This window comes from Penicillium oxalicum, chromosome IV, assembly GCF_001723175.1.
Source record: "Penicillium oxalicum strain HP7-1 chromosome IV, whole genome shotgun sequence".
NCBI classification, from domain to species: Eukaryota; Fungi; Ascomycota; class Eurotiomycetes; order Eurotiales; family Aspergillaceae; genus Penicillium; species Penicillium oxalicum.
In genome coordinates, this window is record NC_064653.1 from 1,409,201 (window position 1) to 1,428,376 (window position 19,176).

Consider the following 19,176-nt stretch of genomic DNA (forward strand, 5'->3'; position numbering starts at 1 on the left):
ATCACACGAGAATCAACAGATCGTTGGCGGATTTCTTCCATCCTCTTGATGAGAAACCGATTTTGGTTCTCATCTCACTTCAATTCCAGATCATCCCTGTTGCTTCCTCCATCTGCAAAACGTCTACCATTCTTCAATCCCCCTTGCTGGACCCCTGTGATCTCAACGTCCACCGTCGGTCAGCGGAGTTGGTCTGCCTCCCCCGCCTCCTGGGTACTGCTGCTGGCCCACTTGGTCCCTTTTGATGAGAGTGTGGCTTTGGAGAGTATGAAATTAACCGCTTCATCGGTATCGACAGAGATTCGGCTTTGAACTCGAGGAGATTCCAGTGAACACACCATCCGTCTCTGGGAGATAAGACATCTCAGCACCCTCGATCGGCAAAGGATGTGATTACGATCCCCGGATCGCTCTTCCTTGCTCCAGCTGCCCCAGAATTCTCTAGCTTTCTCCAATCATTCGCCAGCAGGGCGCCGTTCACTGCCCTCTTCCTGCCCAACATGGCCACCGTCGTGGTTCAACAGCAACATGCGTTGCAACACTCGACTCCTCCACCCTCCCCAATTCCTGCGGCACTCGCGATTCCCCGCAGAGCCAGCCCAATTCCCAACAAACATCTGCCCGTCTGCCCACCGGGCCCGTCACCTCTAGTGGATGCTCCCTCTTACGACTCTTGGGAATCCCATGCGGCGCATGAACAGACCTCCTCGCTTCTATCCCCGCCTACCGGGTTTGTTGCCCATTCGCAGTCCCAGTCACCCTCGATCTACGCCATCGATGCGGAGACCCTGGCCGCAGCACTTCATCACCAGGCAGCGCAGCCATTGCCAGATCCCTCGCAGATGTTCCCATGGCTACATGGACTGCATCCTGACAACCGCCTCCAGACGGGATTCTTTGCAAATCGCAAACGCGGCTTGCGCCGCACCCCCAGGTGCTGGCGAGGGATCACCATTGTCAAACTGGGAGGCGATCTGAGTCGGTCACGGATCAAGGGTGCTGTGCCCGCTCACGAGGTCATCACCCCCTCCGGGCGATTCTTAATGGCAGACCCCCCGGAAGGATTCTCGGTGCGAAATTTCCAGATTCAGACGGCGAAATTGGCCGCCATGTCCGATATCGTGGTCTATGCCGAGGATGGCGATTGCAGATCCGAGCTTTTGGCGCTAGCGGAGGACTTTGTGACAGCGCAGCAGGCGTGGCGGATGAAGCACGATGCCGCCCAGGAGCGGCCTGCCTACAACACTTTTGTCTTGACCAGTGAGCTTCCCGCGTCACCCGTCATGTCTTCTCATCGTGATCGCACCGCAGAGGCTGATTCCTTTGATCCAGGTAGCTTTGCCGAGTTCGAAAAGGGACACCCCGACCTCGTCGCAATGGATAGTAACGGCCTGAATACCGGCAAAGTCATGGACTTGTGTGAGTGTGACTGCAGATCTGAGAGAGAATCATTTCCGAGCGGGCGTGGTGCTAATGATGTTCAAGTGCATTGGGAGCGATCTGAAATGCGCAGCATGTCTCGGGCCTCGGAAATCTCCAGGAATGTCTTCCTAGGGCCAACTCCTGAGTACATACTGAGAGGCCACACGCGCTCATCCCAAATGGACGAGCGTTATGACCTGTTAATCGAAGCCAGTGATACAGCTAACATTCCTGGCCCTCGTCTGCTGGGTATGATCGACAGGCAGCTGGAAGGCGGTACTCAACGGATGGAATTTCCGTCGTCCGGCTCGATTGTACTCCCATCCGGTCACACCAGGGAGGTGGAAGACATTGTCAACACCATTCGATGGATCTACTACCTCGCGAATCCGGACCTTCCGGCTGAGACGGCCGACGGAGATGGCGAGACAGCGACGGGCCACGAGGCAAAGAAAGCTCGTCGGGTCTTGATTCACTGTGCTGACGGATACACCGAGAGCTCATTGCTCGCCATTGCATACTACATGTTCGCTGAAGGTGTTCCTGCCCCAGAAGCCTGGCTCCAGCTGCATTGCGACAAAAAGCGGAATTTCTTCACATATCCTACAGACGTCGCGCTTTTGAGTCACGTCCAGACACGCCTTTTGCAGGAAAGCCCGGCCACCGAATCCGTCGACACATCTTGCATCTGGGACCCGGACTGGTTCTTGAAGATGGACGGCTCTTTGCCAAGCCGGATCTTGCCGTACCTATACCTGGGGAACCTGAATCATGCGAACAATCCCGATTTGCTAAGAGCCCTGGGTATTCACCGAGTGCTGAGTATCGGAGAAGCGGTCTCCTGGAGTCTCGAGGAACGCTCGAGCTGGGGCAGTGAGAATCTCATGTTTATCCACAATGTCCAGGACAACGGTATTGATCCTCTGTCGGAAGAGATTGACCGATGTCTCGAATTCCTTCGTGAGTACCCGTAATCTTCTTAGCAAGACATTTGTCTAGTGTGCTGGCGCTTGAACATTCTCTCATTTTGTCACAGGTCAAGGCAAGGACAATGGGGGCGCGACGCTGGTGCACTGCCGAGTGGGGGTTTCCAGATCCGCCAGTATCTGCATTGCTGAGGTGATGGCCTCGCAGGGGCTGTCTTTCCCTCGTGCCTAGTATGTATCACCCGATTCATGCCTTTCTCTCTCTGACAGTGAAACGAAGTTATTGACCGCCTTTTTATTAGTTGCTTCGTCCGCGCCAGGCGCTTGAACGTGATTATTCAGCCGCATCTTCGTTTCGTGTACGTGATAGGTCGCGTCGATATTGTTTGATCTTGTCTAACCAAATCGTTAATAGCTATGAGTTGTTGCAATGGGAGCAACTCCAAAAGCAGAAGCGTGGCCTCCCGTCCAAACGTGAGCTGGAGTGGACGACTGTGTGTCGCGAGATCGCTCTGCTCAATAAGCCATATGCGCGGACGTAGCCCGCTGTCCCATCCGTTTTCTCCCTATGGCGAACGATCAGTGTCGGATTTTCTGATGCTTCCACATTCTCCACGAGCCTCTGGCTGGAATTCCAGGTGGCTGAGCCACCTCAATCTGCACTGGCGGCCGATCGCCTCCTCCAAATGACGAATATTTGACCCTTTCTAACTTCCTTGAATAACACGAGTTCTCTCTTGCGCCATGTTTACGACCTTTTCGGCTGGAATCTGGGGTGTGCTCATGACCGACGCCCGACATCATGTTTCAATGATCTTATTTACGACACCTGAACACGCATTCAGTGAACTTTGCCTAATATAATCACCTCAGGCTGGCGTTTCGCGAGAACTTATTTTTGATGACATGGTACTACGACGGCAATTGGGTTTCGGGGATGGGAAATGAATTTTTTTCCCTTTTCCTTTGACTTTTCTTTTTGTTTCTTCCTCTTCTATGACTACCTTTCTATGTGCCACGACTGGCTGTCGCTGGGATTTTATTCAGTGCATATCCATCAGGCCTGGCATATCCGCGTTCTTTCATCACTTTGATGACCATACGTTATTCATGCCGCTTTGCTCGCGGACTATGTCTCGTTTCATGACTCATATGCGCCTTGTTACTCATTTGGATTCCTGAATGACTACTTCCTTCTATTCTACATTGCAGTCACTGACTTCATCGTGGTCATACCTTGACGGTAGCTCGATGCTAAGATTGATGCATCTCACTTTGAATCCCTTCTTCATTTTCACTTACTATTGAAGTCCCGGTGTGGTCAGACCTCGAGGAGATGATGGGATGTTACGATTAGTCTTCGATAGAAGATGCATGATACTCATGCCAGTACATTCATGGTGATACGTAACTGCCACAGTAAAGGTATATATGTGAATGCCGAGGAATGACTCTCTGAATCTGGATGGTGATGACGATGATGCAAAACACATTGATCCCTCCGATTTAGGGGGGCCCAACATAAAGTTCCTTATTCTCTTCAAACACTCAGCACCGCTCAAACACCCTGTAAAGCCCCTTTAAATCAGCCACCTCGACGACCCCCTTCAGCGTCCTCGTCGTAGCCACGAGACGAGATCGAATCGCGGGGAATACCGCATACTCCAACATTCTGGTCAACTGGGCACGGCGGGCCTGAATTCGGGGATCTTCATCTGCCGTCTCTGGAATATCCTGACTGGTTTCAGGCATCTGCGGTCCCGCCTCGCTTGTCAGAGCATTTGAATTGTGCGTTGATGAGGATGCAGTAGCCACAGGGAGCTGCTCGGGTGTATAAAACGCAGCTAGTTCGCGCAGAAATGTACGGAAACAATCCTCCTCGCTCGTCCAATCCACGTATGGACCTAGGCGGAGGAGAAAGCGCGGGAGCTTTGCCAGACAGGGCACATAGCCCTTCAGTAACAAGGGGAGAGTAAGCAATTCTCCATTCTCGTTGATTTTCATGGAAAAGTACTCGTCGAGCATTTCACGCCGCTCGATGAGAGTTTTCGAGATTTGCTCGGCTGCGCTGGATAAAACGGCGGCTGCGTCAGGAGTGTTTTCGTTCGCGAGCTCTTCCTGTTCAAAGTCCACCGCTATTTGTAGCAAATCTACCACCTTGGGCGGTGGGTCGAGTTTGATGGTCCCGAAATTGCCAAAGTCGGTCAATCCGACTTGGTAGAAAAATTCGTTGCAGACGAGTCCGTAATCGACTAGGTAGAGCTTGACACCGGACTGGATTGCGGCCAAACGGCGTTGTTCGTCGGCTAAGCCCACATAGGTGAGAGAACCGAACATCTCAGTCAAGGTGTTGTGCATATTCGCTCGCACTGCGGCGCGAAGGTTTTTGACAGAAGTCAGCGCGATGAGAAGCGGTTGTCGGTCTGTGACTTCATATTGGAGTCCGTCGTCCATCAAGCACGGTGGTGCAATTCCGTGTTCCCCCGATGCGCTTGGATCGGCCGGCGATGCAAGCGCAGCTGGTGTGAGCATGGACGTGATTTTCCGCACTTTTGAATCCGTGCGAACCAGGTTATTTTCATAGGGTCGCTTGGAAGCTGCGGGAGTCTTGGGCGTAGCAGTCACCTTCCCATCTGGTGGGTCCTCGCTGGATGTTGATTGCAGAGTTTCGATGGTCTGCACGCCAGGAAGGAGACTCTGGGTCAGGAAAGTACGACTCGAATCGACTTGGGCGAGCTTGGACCGAATCTCGTCACACACCATCTCGATAATCTCTTCTTCATTCAAGAAGTTGACCTCTCGTTTTGTTGGGTGCACGTTGACGTCGACCCGGTTGGGCTCAATCTCCAAATCAAGATAGACAAAAGGATGGCCGCCCTTGGGTAAGAAGGCAGAGTAAGTCTGCTCAACCGCTCGCTTTATCGCGGTGGATTCAACTGCGCGGTGGTTGATAAATAAAAGAATCGTCGTCTTTTTGACATGATAATTGGCGTTGGTAGCAAGGCCCGAAGCCTGAAATCCGAGCTTGTCATCGGTGACCTTGAACTCGACCAGCTCGTTGGCAACAGCGCTGCCATAGATCTGTCGAATGCGGTCCACCGTCGTAGCACTTGACGGGGTAGAGATACTCACTCCAGAGTCACCATGCTTCCGGCACGAGAAGGCAACTCCAGCACAATGGACGGCATATCTGCCGACAACATCAAGAATCTTGGCATATTCCTCACTCGCCGATCGAAAAGCGCGCCGTCGAGTGGGAACGTTATAGAAAAGATCTTCAACCTAGTCGCACCGTCAGCCCTGTGCCCTGACATCAGTGTAACTAGGCCTCTACACTTACTGTGATTTGCGTTCCTCCCCGTCCTGCAGTAGCCTTGGGCGCAGCAGGCTGACCCGGTTTAGCTGGGACTAATCTGCCGCTATCGTAATGAGCTCGCCAGGCACAACTCGATCCCGCAGTTTTTGTCGTCACGGTCAAATGAGCGATGTGGCTGATGCTGGCGAGCGCTTCACCTCGGAAACCGTACGTGCCAATGGAATTCAAGTCTTCAAATTCCTTCAGTTTGGAGGTCGTAAATCGTTCGCACAGGATCGGTAGGTCATCGCGCTAGGACGGATTGCCATGTTAGTCCCATTCTGACCCTTCTGGTCTCATTCATCCACCAGGCTCACCTCGATTCCATGGCCATTGTCTGTGATTTGCAACAATTTCAGCCCGCCATCCTTGACCAGTACCTCCAAAGATGTGGAGCCTGCATCAACGGCATTTTCAATCAATTCTTTCAATGCGTGCATTGGCGCGACAATAATCTCGCCGGCGGCGATTTTGTTGACCACATCGGGATCTAGTGCCTGAAGTTACTCGCGATAAGCCCAAGTTGGAAACATGAAAAGAATTAATTTGTCCATCGGCGCTCCTCCTACCTTGATGCGCTTCGGTTTTGGAGGCTCGGAGGCCTCCAGCTCTTCCGCAGTACGCTTAGCCCCCCGCTCTTCGGCGGCATCATTCATCACAACCTCCATGGTGAACAATGGCGCGACACGCGTGACGACGTGATGCGGAGAGAAAATGGGTTCAGGTGCTTTGGAGATAAGGCGATAAGCGCTGCCGAGGACCGTCTCTGGTGGAGTCTTTCCCGGGGCGAATTTCTGATGACGAAATAAAAGAGCTTCCACTCACAGTCCACCCGGAATTATCACTGCGACTTACCAGAGGGAATGCCTCAATGATATTCTCCCTCAGTCGGGCCGACTATTGTAGAAAAGCAGGGTACAGCTCAAATTGTTCCAGGCTGACCCCTAGAGCATCCGATGTAATGGACATCGGTCGGAAAGCTAGATCGGATCGGAGGCCATGGCTCGTGCAGATCCCGTACATTCACCTGGGCCTCTAATTGTTTCTGCAGTTGTGTTCGTGTCTACTGCAGAAACCACCTTCTGCAGTGCTGCATTTGATCAATTTTACAATTAGTCTTCGACTCCTAGCGCACAGTATATTCGTCGCTATTGAATGATATAGAGTATATGGCAAAGTACGGTCATCAAACTCTCCGGTAATGGGACCTTCCCAAAATCAGATAGCGTCGGATGTTGTAAAAATTCGTCGAACGTGTATCTATGAACTCTTCCACTTGATTTTCAAAACTTGGATGCAGATGCTTGGCAAGACCGAGTGAAACGAGGGTCACACCTTCGTCTGCATGGTGCATGTGTGGCATTTGACTCTCGGTCGTTGACAACAGCGGCCGGTTTGGGGGAAACCTTCCATCTGGTACTGGAGCTCTAATATAGAGTGGGCTTTTGGTAAGGTGAAGATTGGAGGCATATCAGGAGACAGGTGGGATGAGAAGCTGGAGACCAAGAGGGGCGACTTTTACCACTTGATTGGGCGTTACTCATTGAACGTAATAGCATCTACTCAATTGAAAATCCAATGGAAGAGCAGGTAGTACGACCTAAAGAATTTTAGTCACTTGGTAAACACCTGCAAAGTCGACAAAACATGATGCTGGATCGGTGGCAAACCATAGTAAATAATGATAAGCGCCTCTCGATTCTGCAGCCTGAGGTGTCCATCACAGGACGCCGACCTGACGGAATGGATCTGGTCCCGTAAGAAGTTCGGGCGCGATGATTATGTAACTCGGGAGCTGCACCGGTGGCCGAGCTCTCTGCTCTCTGCGCTTCCATCAACCAGCTTACAATCAACATCGTCCCTCATCATTTGCAAGACTGTCCCAGTCTCGCTCATTAACTCACCACTCCTTCTTGCTCCGTTGCTCTTGAGACGCTACTACGCTCTTTCAATTTCATACGCTCCCGCCGCTAGACCCCCGTCAGTGATGGCGAACGACGGCGAACAGCCAACCTCCGCCGACAAGGGCAAGGGCAAAGTTGACGATGTTCGCGAGCTGAACGGCAAGAAGTCACAAAAGGACGAGAAGACACCCGTAGATGGCAAGAAGAAGGATGAGGGCCCACAAGAAGGTGAGTCCTCCCAACCGCATTTCTAGACTCGGAGTCAATGGGGCGTCATGTCGTCTTTCGTCGAACCTGTTCGCCTTGCCGATCGAACGCTGACCATGTCCAAGATGAGCTCAGTGAAGAGGATCAGCAGCTCAAGGATGAGCTGGAGATGCTCGTGGAGCGGTTAAAGGTATGCGAAGTCTTCACTACCGCCATGGTGTGTGCAATGACGTCTATACTAATCGTTGCTCGCGACAGGAGCCAGATACATCCTTGTACGGACCAGCCCTTGATGCCATCAAAAACTTCATCAAGACATCAACCTCATCTATGACCGCTGTTCCCAAGCCCCTGAAGTTCCTCCGACCGCACTATGATCAGCTCACGGAACTGTATGAGAAGTGGGCGGCGGGCCCTGTCAAGGTAAGAGTTGTGCAATCTTTTATGCTGGGAGGACCAAGTTTACTTAAACATCTTTTCATGTACGCAGGATTCGCTAGCCGATATGCTCTCTGTTCTTGGCATGACCTACGGCGACGAGGAGAAGCTGGAAACACTCAAATACCGCCTCTTGGCCAAGTCCGAGGACCTTGGCTCATGGGGACACGAATACATCCGCCACCTCGCGCTAGAAATCGGACAAGAATATCAGAACCGGTTGAATGCGGAGAAGGAGACACAAGATTTAGTGGATCTTGCACTCTCTCTGGTGCCGTATTTCTTGAGCCACAACGCCGAGGCTGATGCGGTCGATTTGCTGAGCGAGATGGAGATCATCGAGGAGATCCCGCGATTTGTCGACGAGAACACATACCCCCGCGTGTGTCTATACATGGTCAGCATGGTCAACCTGCTTACCTACCCGGAGGATCAGCAGTTCCTGCGGACAGCACACGAAATCTATGTTCGCTACAACAAGCTCTCCCAAGCTATTGTTCTTGCCATTCGTCTGAACGATATCGACCTGATTAAGAGTGACATCAACGCCACTGATGATAGGGCTCTGAAGAAACAGATGGCGTTCCTCGTCTCACGGCAACAGATCTGGCTTGATATGCCCGAGGAGGATGAGGAGGATGAGGCCCTGAATGACTCTCTCAACAACACATCTATTCCCAAGCATTTCAAGTCTCTCGGCAAGGAACTCAACATTCTCGATCCAAAAATGCCCGAGGATATTTACAAGACACATTTGGAGAACAGCCGAGGGGCCGGCCTCACCAACCTCGATTCGGCTCGGCACAACTTGGCGAGTGCGTTTGTCAATTCGTTTGTCAATGCAGGATTTGGCAACGACAAGATGATGCTCGTCGACGGAGAGAAGGGCCCCTGGGTCTGGAAAACTAAGGATGACGGTATGCTCTCGACCACTGCGTCGTTGGGTATGCTGCTGCACCGAGACGTTGATGATGGACTCGACAAGATCGACAAATTCACATACGCGCAGGAGGACCAGGTCAAGGCCGGTGCACTTCTTGCTATTGGTATTCTGAACTCTGGAGTGCGCATCGAGACCGACCCCGCTCTTGCGCTTCTGAGTGATCCAGACAACCTCGAAGCCAAGAGCGTGCCGATGCGTGTCGCATCGATCATGGGTCTTGGTCTGGCATACGCCGGTTCCAACAAGGAAGACCTTCTCGAGATTCTGCTACCTATTGTCGAGGATGCCTCTTTAGACATGCAGCTGTCTGCCATGGCGGCCGTCTCCCTCGGTCTCATTTTCGTTGGATCATCTAACCATCAGGTCAGCGAGGCCATTGCCACAACGCTTATGGACGAGGAGCGCCAAAAGCAGCTTAAGGACAAGTGGACAAGGTTCATGGCCCTTGGATTGGCTCTTCTTTACTTTGGTCGTCAGGAGGAAGTTGATGTCATCCTTGACATCCTCAAGGCCGTTGACCATCCCATGGCCAAGCCTACCTCCGTTCTCGCATCAGTGTGTGCATGGGCCGGTACCGGAACGGTATTGAAGTTGCAGGAACTTTTGCACATCTGTAACGATATTATCGAGGAGAAAGAAGAGAACAAGGGCGACGAGCTTGTTCAGTCTTATGCTGTTTTGGGTCTTTCCCTGATCGCAATGGGCGAAGACGTTGGTCAAGACATGATTCTGCGACAATTTGGGCACCTTATGCACTATGGATCCAGCAACATCCGCCGTGCTGTTCCCCTTGCCATGGGTCTTATCAGTCCCAGCAACCCGCAGATGAAGGTTTACGACACTTTGTCACGATACAGTCACGATAACGACAATGACGTGGCCATCAACGCAATCTTCGCCATGGGCCTCTGTGGTGCGGGTACGAACAATGCTCGTCTGGCTCAGCTTCTTCGCCAACTTGCAAGTTACTACCACCGCGACCAGAACTCTCTATTCATGGTGCGCATTGCTCAGGGTCTCCTGCACATGGGTAAGGGTACCATGACGCTCAACCCCTTCCACACGGACCGACAGGTCCTCTCACGAGTGTCAGCTGCCGGTCTTCTGACCGTGCTCGTGTCTCTCATCGATGCCAAGCAGTTCATCTTGGCCGAACACCACTACCTCCTTTACTTCCTCATTACCGCCATGTACCCTCGCTTCCTTGTGACGCTAGATGAAGATCTGCAACCTGTCACTGTAAACGTTCGTGTGGGTCAAGCTGTCGACGTTGTGGGTCAGGCTGGTCGTCCCAAGACGATTACCGGTTGGCAGACGCAGAGTACGCCAGTTCTTCTCTCGTATGGCGAGCGAGCCGAGCTGGAGGACGAGCAGTACCTTCCTCTCAGCAGCACCCTTGAAGGATTGGTTATTCTCCGCAAAGTGAGTAGACCACCGTTCCGCCGCCGAGAGGCGTTTTAACCCCAAACTAACAATTTGATAGAATCCGGATTGGGTCGCGCCCGAATAAGATGACACGCTACGTCGGCCAGTCCACTGGCTCAGCTAACTACAACCGGTTCTCCATAGCGGGCGAAGGATCGCCGGATCTAATTCGTGATAAGAACAACCAAGAATCAATATGCATATCATGATCTCTCCGATTTTTATCCTGATAGTCTCGGACGGCACGTCAATTCTCTTGATAGGAGACCTTTTTACCCGAGATGTACTTGTAGACTAGTATACACCCCGATGGGGATCCTGTCAAAGGGCTGTTGCGACCCCAATCTGGAAGTAGGGCTTAGGGCTATGAGCTTAATCTTTTTTTCTATCTCCGCATCTCCGTGGATGCGAAGCCGACGACTTCGGTGATTTGCTATCGCGCATCGACTTTTGAGTCCAGTGGATTTGTTTTGAAATCGTGCTGCGAATACGTCAGGATGAAACTCGACGCGAAAGCTCTCCGTTATCTGACCTCTGAAGATTTCAGAGTGCTCCAAGGGGTACTTATCCGCCCCTCACCCCCCCCCCCCCCCCTCCCCCGCCATGAATCCTGTCATCGACTTGAGCGCTCGCAGCAAGTTAACCAGCAGACGCGCTTTCTAGGTTGAAGCCGGAAGTCGAAATCATGAAGTTGTTCCCACTCCTCTCATCGCTCAACTTTCCGGCCTTCGTGGTGGCAGCGGCGTGCACCGCTCGATCTCCAACCTCGCCAAGACGAACCTGATCGCCAAGGTCAAGAATGCAAAGTGTATGTCACAAATATACTGTCCATCCCGATGGTGTGAAATGCAAGGACTAATATTCCCGGCTGCGCTGTAGATGACGGTTATCGACTGACCTACGGTGGCCTCGATTATCTGGCGCTCAATGCGCATCAGAAGCAAAAGGTGGTTTACTCGGTCGGAAATCAGATTGGTGTGGGTAAGGAGTCAGATATTGTCGTGGTCGCCCACAGCAGCGGTGCTCAGCGCATCCTCAAGATCCACCGTCTCGGTCGTATCTCTTTTCGTACCGTCAAGACGAACCGCGACTACCTTCGCCATCGAAACACAGGTTCCTGGATGTACATGTCTCGCCTGGCCGCAATGAAAGAGTTCGCCTTTATGAAAGCCCTGAAGGAGAATGGATTCCGGGTCCCAGAGCCCATCGCCCAGAACAGACATACGATCGTGATGGAGCTGATTGACGCATTCCCACTCCGCCAGATCTCCAAGGTGGCTCATCCAGAAGCGCTGTACTCGGAATTGATGGACACGATTCTGGAGCTGGCTCGATTTGGGTTGATCCACGGTGATTTCAATGAATTCAATATCTTGATCAAGGAGATTTCAGACCCCAGCGGCAAAGGAAAGGCTTCCGCTGATGCAGACCCCGAAGATTCTGACGAAAATATCCGGCTGGAACCGGTGATTATTGATTTTCCTCAGATGGTCTCCATTGATCACATGAATGCGGAAATGTACTTTGATCGAGATGTCAACTGTATCAAGCGATACTTCCAAAGGAAATTCCATTTTGTCAGCGATGTGCCGGGTCCATTCTTTGCCGATGCGAAGAAGAACTTCCTCAGGAATCCTGGCAAGCGACTGGATGTGGAGGTTGAAGCATCTGGATTCTCAAGGAAGATGGCTCGTGAACTGGAAAGTTACATGAAGGAAGTCGGAGCAGACGGGGATGCTGGTGCTGCTCGGGATGATCTTGACGACGATGATGACGACGAGGAAGAGGATGAAGAAGAGGATGAAGAAGAGGAGGAGGAGGAGGATGCCGGAGACGAGGACACACAGCAAGAGCAACAAGGCGGGCCAAGCAGTGCAGAAGTCGACGAAAGTGCGCAACGTTTGGCGGATTTGAATGTATCTGGGTCATCAAGGCAATGATGGCTCGGAAGTTACAGCAGCTCTGACATTGTGCATTGATGACTATAATGATGATGACTTTAGACTGTATGATAGGTTCTTTGTTAATGCATCTGGACTACCTACTCCAAGGATGATGATCATCTCAGTCACATCATTGATGGAACCTGCCATTAACCATCTTTTCTGCCGATATAAACCTAGTGTTCCAGAAGCGGATCAATCCAAACCATATCCAGTCAACTCTGCTCCAGCTCTGCTACTTTCCTGCCCAGCTCGTCATTCGTAGCTAGGCACTGCTCAGGACCAAATGATAAATATACCTACAACCCCCCGTTAACCTCTTCTCGCTCTAAGTTCCTCCAAGTGAAGTTCTGGTGCTACAGACAGGACAGAAGGGTGTCTCTTTCCCGGTCTCTATCCATCAGCCGTGGGAATTCTCACCCATATCACTATCAATTCCATGCAAACACAGTCTCCCGCGGTGATCCATGTCCGCCTCTGAAGGTCTGATTTCCTTCGGTTTCTACTGTTTTGGGCTAGTCACCGGCATCTCAATTCCACATCTGCATAAGAAGTGGCTGGATTATCGCGAGCGGCAAAAGGCCAAACAGAGTCTCGATCTGCCACTGGCACATCCATCTTCACCAGTGTCGCCAAGGCCAAGTACTTGGGTTCGCAACAATGGCCCTGCGACTCCATATCGAGAGCTGGACTCACGGAGTTTGGGTCATCCATCCTGGCATCAGAATGAGTTATTACCTAAGCCGGGATAGCAGTGTGCTGTAACATTTCTGTCTTGTCCAGAGTGGAAATGAGCTCAGTCCTGCTGCGTCGGGTGAAGCGTCGCAGGAGGAGGAATAGGTTCTCATGACTAGTTACCTATTTATTGCGATCAGGGACAGCCCCATTTGATATCTATGAACAGTCGTACTTGCCAAATACAATACAATTCCCCCTCAGATAATTTGAAAAAAAAGACATCAATAATAATGTACAAGTTATAGAAATAGGTATATGTTCTTGTCTTATTTACAGTCTTAGACTTGAAAGTGTATTGAATGTACCGCTCATACATCCTAAGTTTGTTATTTGAAATGTTTAATTAGTTTGTTCCATCAATATAGGATCTTATAGGCAGTAAAACACTTGTCACAGCCATGCTTTTTTGACAAGGTAGACAGTCGGATATATTTAAGTGAAAAGGTTCTTATGGACCTAGAATATGCGATCAACAGACACATGAATCCTCAATACTATACTCCTACCGACAGTCTGTTTGATTTTGTCAGAAAGTTGCGCTGGCCAACCAAACGGGACTACGGTAAGCGTGGCGGCCACCTGCGCATTTTTGGGAATGCCCGTGCAAGATACTCCAGTTGCTTCAAGTGTCGTGCGGATGCAATAATCTCCACAATCTACCCAGACACAATATCTTCACCATGGTGCGCCGAGCAGTTGCCATTCCCAAGGCAGCCAAGAATGCCTTTGTGCCACCCTCTCAACGCAAGCAGGTCTTCTTGTACGTTTGCCTCCATCTATGGCCCCTTCCTCAAGAAGGAACCCTTCAAATTTCTTGTCTGCCGCAGTCCTCAAAATAAGACTCCTGGTCTTACATGAATCCACATCACCCCAGTCAATCTCGAGTCTATGCTCTCTCCTTCATAAAGACTAACATGGTTTAAAATACAGGCCTGAGTTTGTGATCGCCCTCGCCCGCACACCCTTCCTCTCTCCTCGTTACGCTCAATTCCGCGTCCCTCTCAACTTCAACAAGCTGGATTTGCGCGACTACCTCCAAAATGCGTATAATGTGGGCATTGTCAGTGTGCGCAGCTACATTGAACAACAGCCAATCACTCGCATGACGCGAGATGGAAGAAACATCGGTGCCTGGCGACGACCAAAGGCGCAGAAGCGGATGACCGTGGAACTGCGCGAACCCTTCGTTTATCCTGAAGAGCCGAAGGATCTTAGCCCGTACGTGACTGACTCCGATGCGCATGTCCGCATTGACGGGTGTTTTGTTCAAATACCGTCTTACAGCCTCTGGGCTGTCAATGCGCGTGACTGTTTCGAGTTCTCTGCTAACTTGTGGTTTGCTCTATCGATAGATGGGAGAAGGAATCCTGGGATGCTAGTGAGAAGTGGCAAACTGGTATGCAGAAGAAGATGCAGCAAAAGTCGCACAGCGCCGAGGAGCCCGATACAGATGTGCGCAAGGCCTTTGAAGAGCAGGCCAAGGAGCTCAAGAAGACTCCTGAGGAGTGGCGACCGTCGTCAAAGGCGTTGGGCGTGGATCTCGCACGCAGGTTATCCGTCAGGACAGGAGCGAAGACGGCGAAATGAAAGTGCACATAATGGGCTCTTATGGTTGACATTTGCATGTCATTTGTATTGTTATCTTCATCGGGTGCGCCGTGTATTATATCATCATGAGTTTGCGTTACAATTTACATAAAATCCAATGTTGGTTTCCCTTTTTGTTTCATGGGTTGATCCGCGTCCACTAGAATGGAAATGCATGAAAATTTGGAAAATATGCTGCAATGCTAAATATACTATTCAAAATAGACAGAAATCAAAAAGGAAAAGAAAGGTGACAAGATTCCCAACATGGACTAGGAGAATCGATCGCAATGCTGAAAGAGAGAGGGGAGTGCTGGCATATGGAGGAAGTGAGTAAGAGTCGGTCACCTTCCAGCTCAAAGCACAGATATTGCTTCGGGGGACAACCCCAAGGGATTGCACCTAAAGTCGGCTCTCGATATAGTTCGGCTGATGCTGGCCAGGCCAGTGAGCATCAGGCCAAATGTGACGCAAGGCTTCCCAGATGTGCCTGTAAATAATATGGTCAGCTGAATGTACTCCACACCGACGAAGGGGGTGACTTACTGGACATAAATAATCTCCAATCCCTCGCTCACCTCCTGCGGCACATCCTTGACATCTTTTCGGTTGGGATACGGCAGAAGGACCGTCTTCACACCAGCCCGATGGGCACCGATCAGCTTCTCCTTGATGCCGCCAACCGGCATCACCCGACCACGAAGGGAGACCTCACCAGTCATGGCGATTTGTGGCGGGACTGCCTTGTTGGTGAACAATGAAATAAGAGCAACGGTGTGCGCAAGACCGGCAGAGGGCCCGTCCTTCGGGATTGCTCCAGAGGGGCAGTGAACATGGAGGCTACGGCTCTTCATAATGTCCTCATTGGGATCATGGGTCAAGCCCAGCTCAAATGAGTGAGCCTTGACCCAGGTCAGGGCTACCTCGACGGATTCCTTGAGGACATCACCGAGTTTGCCAGTGAGCTGGACGCGCCCATTGCCGGGCATGTCCGCCACCTCGATGAAGAGGATACTTCCCTGGCCACCACTGGAGAAGGCCACTAAGCCAGTTACCACACCGGGTCGCCCATGTTTTTCCGCAATTTCTTCCTCGAATCGCTCAATACCCAAGATCTCCTCCAAATCTTCCATGGTCACGTCCGCGACATATTCTCCCAGTCGGCCCGTGTCTCCGGCGTCGGCTAATTGAACCGCCTTGTAGCGACAGATTGAGCCAAGCTCGCGTTCCAGGTTGCGTACGCCAGACTCACGGGTGTAAGCAGTGATCGTCTTGTCGATCACCTCATCCGGCAAGTTGATCTGGTTCTCCGCCAAGCCGTTGGCGCGAATTTGCTTCGGAATGAGATGACGCTTAGCGATGTGCCGCTTCTCTACCGTCGTGTATCCCGACAGCGAGATTGTCTCCATACGATCGAGAAGAGGGGCAGGAATCGTATCTAAGGAGTTGGCCGTGGCGAGGAAAAGCACCTTGCTCAGGTCGATGGGAATGTTGATATAATGGTCAGTGAAGGTGTGGTTCTGTTCCGGGTCCAAGACCTCCAACATCGCTGCTGAGGGATCTCCCTGGAAATTGGCACCGCCAATCTTGTCGATTTCGTCGAGCAAAAACACGGGATTGGCGACACCCACTTTCTTCAGTCCGCTGACGATGAGTCCCGGCATGGCAGCGACATAAGTGCGTCGGTGCCCCCGGATCTCGGCCTCGTCACGAACGCCACCTAGGGAAATGCGGTGGAACTTGCGGCCAAGCGAAGCAGCCACAGAACGGGCCAGACTGGTCTTTCCAGTACCCGGAGGACCGACAAGGAGCAGAATGGGAGATTTGTCAGTCGTGCGCTTGGCTTTGAGGATCTCAAGACGGGTCTCAAGAGCCACCCGGTTCTCCTCTGAGATCATGGGCACATCGTGCTCGAGATCATCGGGAGAGCCGGCAGCAAGCTCCTTGGTGAGACTCCCAATTTGACGCTCCACGTCGTCGTTGGTGTTCTGCTTCAACCGCAGGACAGCCAGGTACTCCAACAGACGCTTCTTGATCCGTTCTAGCCCATAGTGATCTTCATCAAGCTGCTTGCGGGCTCGCTTCAACGTCTCAGGGCCAAGCTGGTCCTGCGTCACCTTGGTCCATGGGATCTCAGCCAGATTCTCCAGGTATGTGCGACAAACCCCATACTCGGCGTTGGCCGGGTTCATCTTTCTCAATCGCTTCATCTCCTTGTCTGCCACTTTCTGTGCTTCTGGACTGAGCTGCGCATCTTGCAACCTCTGCGCCAGCTCGTCTAGCTCATTCGGTTCTTTGTCTTCGTTATCGTTGCTGCGGCCTCCTGCCGGTCCGGGAGGCGTCAGGCCCGAGAGACCTTGCAGGGCCCGTCGCGCCAGGATCTCCCGTTCTCTTGGGTCAATCTGGCTGATATCAACACTGGAGTTGGAAGGAAAGGTTGTAGTGATAGATGTCACCTTGACGCTGCTCTTGATATGCTGAGCTTGGCGAGTGAGAATCTCCACAACACGCTCCAGGCGCATCTTGACATCGAAAGAGGCCAGTATCCGCAGCTTCTCCTCATAACTCGCATCGGAAACATCGGCCATGAAGTCCGCAAGCTTCCCTGCCTGGCTGAGTTCTGACTTGGAGATGTATAATTCGAACTTGCGGGCAACGAGCGGGGAGACTCGATTGGAGGCAGCGGACAGCAGGGAAGAAAGGCGAAGGAGGGTCAAAAGCTCGCGGGAGAGTTGTCGCAACTGCTGAAACAGGTCAACAGCTTCGGGGTCGCCATGCAGGGATGAAGCTACAGTGGGAACACAGATCAGTCTAGTTCTTGTGCGGCGTAAACTGGTGGATGTATCAGCTTGAAGGGAGGGGAACTCACAGCTCTCATCATGCAGAACCACGTCTGCTTCGAAGAATGGCCGATCCTTCAGAACCTTCTTGATTGTGAACCGCTGAGATCCCTGAACCAGCAAGAAAGGCTCGGCGTATGCTCGACGCTGAACGCCGATTACCTTTCCCACCACGCCGTAGCGGAAGAGGTCCTCTTTGCGCGCTTGGCCGGCGTCAATGGTATCGTAGTCATCTTTTCTCACATTTTCAGACTCATCCCCCTCCAGCAACTGTTGTCCATCTCGGCTGAGGAACGGAGAGCCCAAGGGCACACAGCCAAAAGTGATGGTGTTGCCATCACGTCTTGCAGGTCGGTCGACCAACGAGGACAGCAAGTTAGTCAAGTCAGGGCGATTAGAGACGGGAATGCGCAAAGTCACCCCCGGCAGTAGCACTGAACCTTTTGCCAGGGGCACCAGCGGCAATTTGATGGCTCGACCGGTGTTGGTTCCCATCTTCAAGAAGGCAGACCAGTTGGGCAGTGGCGAATATCGGGGTAGAGTATCACTCTTGAGCGGTCGGGACGGTGACGGTCACCTGCGCGAGTATCGACCCAGCTCGGGAGGATTCTCTGAGGAATGTACGAGTGAAGGAGAGACCGTGGAGGCGGCCGATGTCGAAATGGGGAAGTTGAAAAACATAGAAATATGGCTTCGGCTGGGGAGATTCCAGAACCTACGGTGCCACGAGCCGTTCTGTCTTCATATGACTCCAGGCTCGGATTTAAGTTTGGGGGAGGAAGTCTGGGGGAAGATGATAAGGGCCCAGTCCGCATGTCCTCGTCATCTCCACGCCCGGCAGCCGAGGTACGGATGTACCTCGCATGTACCTTCTGTTCTCTTCCCGAGTCAAAACGTAACGTCGAGTACTACAGCATCTCGACCTGAGCCTAACTGGACACCTGTACTCTCTGTCGAGACATCAAGACACCAGATCATCCTGTCGTCGATTGACGATCCTGGTACACGACAAGAACGAAATACGAGGATTCTCCTACACTCAACCTACAACATGTTGCTGTGGGCATCTCTTAATCACCCTTCTTTCCACCTCTCTTGAGCCCACCTGTCACCAATTGAATCGACTTCCTCGGATTTTATGACCTGGAAATCTCATAGTTTGCTTTGTTTGAACAGGCCCATTCTCGGTGCTAGTTAGATTCAACCCATCGGAAATCAAAGATGTGTCGGTGAGAAGAGGGATCTTGGAGCAGTGATTGAGAAGTCATTGCTCATTCCCGTAGACAGTCAAAGGGAGGTTGATCCAATCCCCAGTTTTTGAAACAGCGACGGCTGTAAGTAGGTGTGTGATGCAGTTCTTCCCCATCGATCCAGATAGAATCACGCGGCGACCATCTGCAACAGCCGATCGCGTGGTGTCCCGTGATCGGCCCTCTCTCCGGCATTGG

The 19,176-nt window shown here is 51.9% G+C and overlaps 6 protein-coding genes across 6 annotated transcripts; 4 read left to right on the top strand and 2 right to left on the bottom strand.

Moving 5' to 3' along the window:
* Window positions 1–500: 500 nt before the first annotated feature.
* Window positions 501–2,890, top strand: POX_d05277 (uncharacterized protein; the record flags this gene model as incomplete). The annotated part of the gene is made up of 5 exons (XM_050114125.1): window positions 501–1,419; window positions 1,486–2,382; window positions 2,459–2,579; window positions 2,651–2,707; window positions 2,764–2,890. 5 exons carry the CDS (start codon window positions 501–503, stop codon window positions 2,888–2,890), a joined length of 2,121 nt encoding a protein of 706 aa, XP_049969076.1.
* Window positions 2,891–3,896: 1,006 nt separating this feature from the next.
* Window positions 3,897–6,672, bottom strand: POX_d05278 (putative MutL protein; the record flags this gene model as incomplete). Its single annotated transcript, XM_050114126.1, has 6 exons — window positions 3,897–5,630; window positions 5,689–5,955; window positions 6,021–6,200; window positions 6,273–6,497; window positions 6,559–6,600; window positions 6,646–6,672. 6 exons carry the CDS (start codon window positions 6,670–6,672, stop codon window positions 3,897–3,899), a joined length of 2,475 nt encoding a protein of 824 aa, XP_049969077.1.
* A 1,018-nt stretch (window positions 6,673–7,690) lies between these two features.
* POX_d05279 (26S proteasome regulatory subunit rpn-1) lies at window positions 7,691–10,705 on the top strand (the record flags this gene model as incomplete). Its single annotated transcript, XM_050114127.1, has 5 exons — window positions 7,691–7,835; window positions 7,940–8,004; window positions 8,073–8,237; window positions 8,305–10,617; window positions 10,679–10,705. 5 exons carry the CDS (start codon window positions 7,691–7,693, stop codon window positions 10,703–10,705), a joined length of 2,715 nt encoding a protein of 904 aa, XP_049969078.1.
* A 412-nt stretch (window positions 10,706–11,117) lies between these two features.
* POX_d05280 (Serine/threonine-protein kinase rio2) lies at window positions 11,118–12,560 on the top strand (the record flags this gene model as incomplete). The annotated part of the gene is made up of 3 exons (XM_050114128.1): window positions 11,118–11,180; window positions 11,284–11,428; window positions 11,500–12,560. 3 exons carry the CDS (start codon window positions 11,118–11,120, stop codon window positions 12,558–12,560), a joined length of 1,269 nt encoding a protein of 422 aa, XP_049969079.1.
* Window positions 12,561–13,981: 1,421 nt separating this feature from the next.
* POX_d05281 (54S ribosomal protein) lies at window positions 13,982–14,888 on the top strand (the record flags this gene model as incomplete). The annotated part of the gene is made up of 3 exons (XM_050114129.1): window positions 13,982–14,061; window positions 14,232–14,519; window positions 14,654–14,888. 3 exons carry the CDS (start codon window positions 13,982–13,984, stop codon window positions 14,886–14,888), a joined length of 603 nt encoding a protein of 200 aa, XP_049969080.1.
* Window positions 14,889–15,290: 402 nt separating this feature from the next.
* POX_d05282 (Lon protease, peroxisomal) lies at window positions 15,291–18,223 on the bottom strand (the record flags this gene model as incomplete). Its single annotated transcript, XM_050114130.1, has 3 exons — window positions 15,291–15,378; window positions 15,435–17,676; window positions 17,758–18,223. 3 exons carry the CDS (start codon window positions 18,221–18,223, stop codon window positions 15,291–15,293), a joined length of 2,796 nt encoding a protein of 931 aa, XP_049969081.1.
* Between the last annotated feature and the right edge of the window lie 953 nt (window positions 18,224–19,176).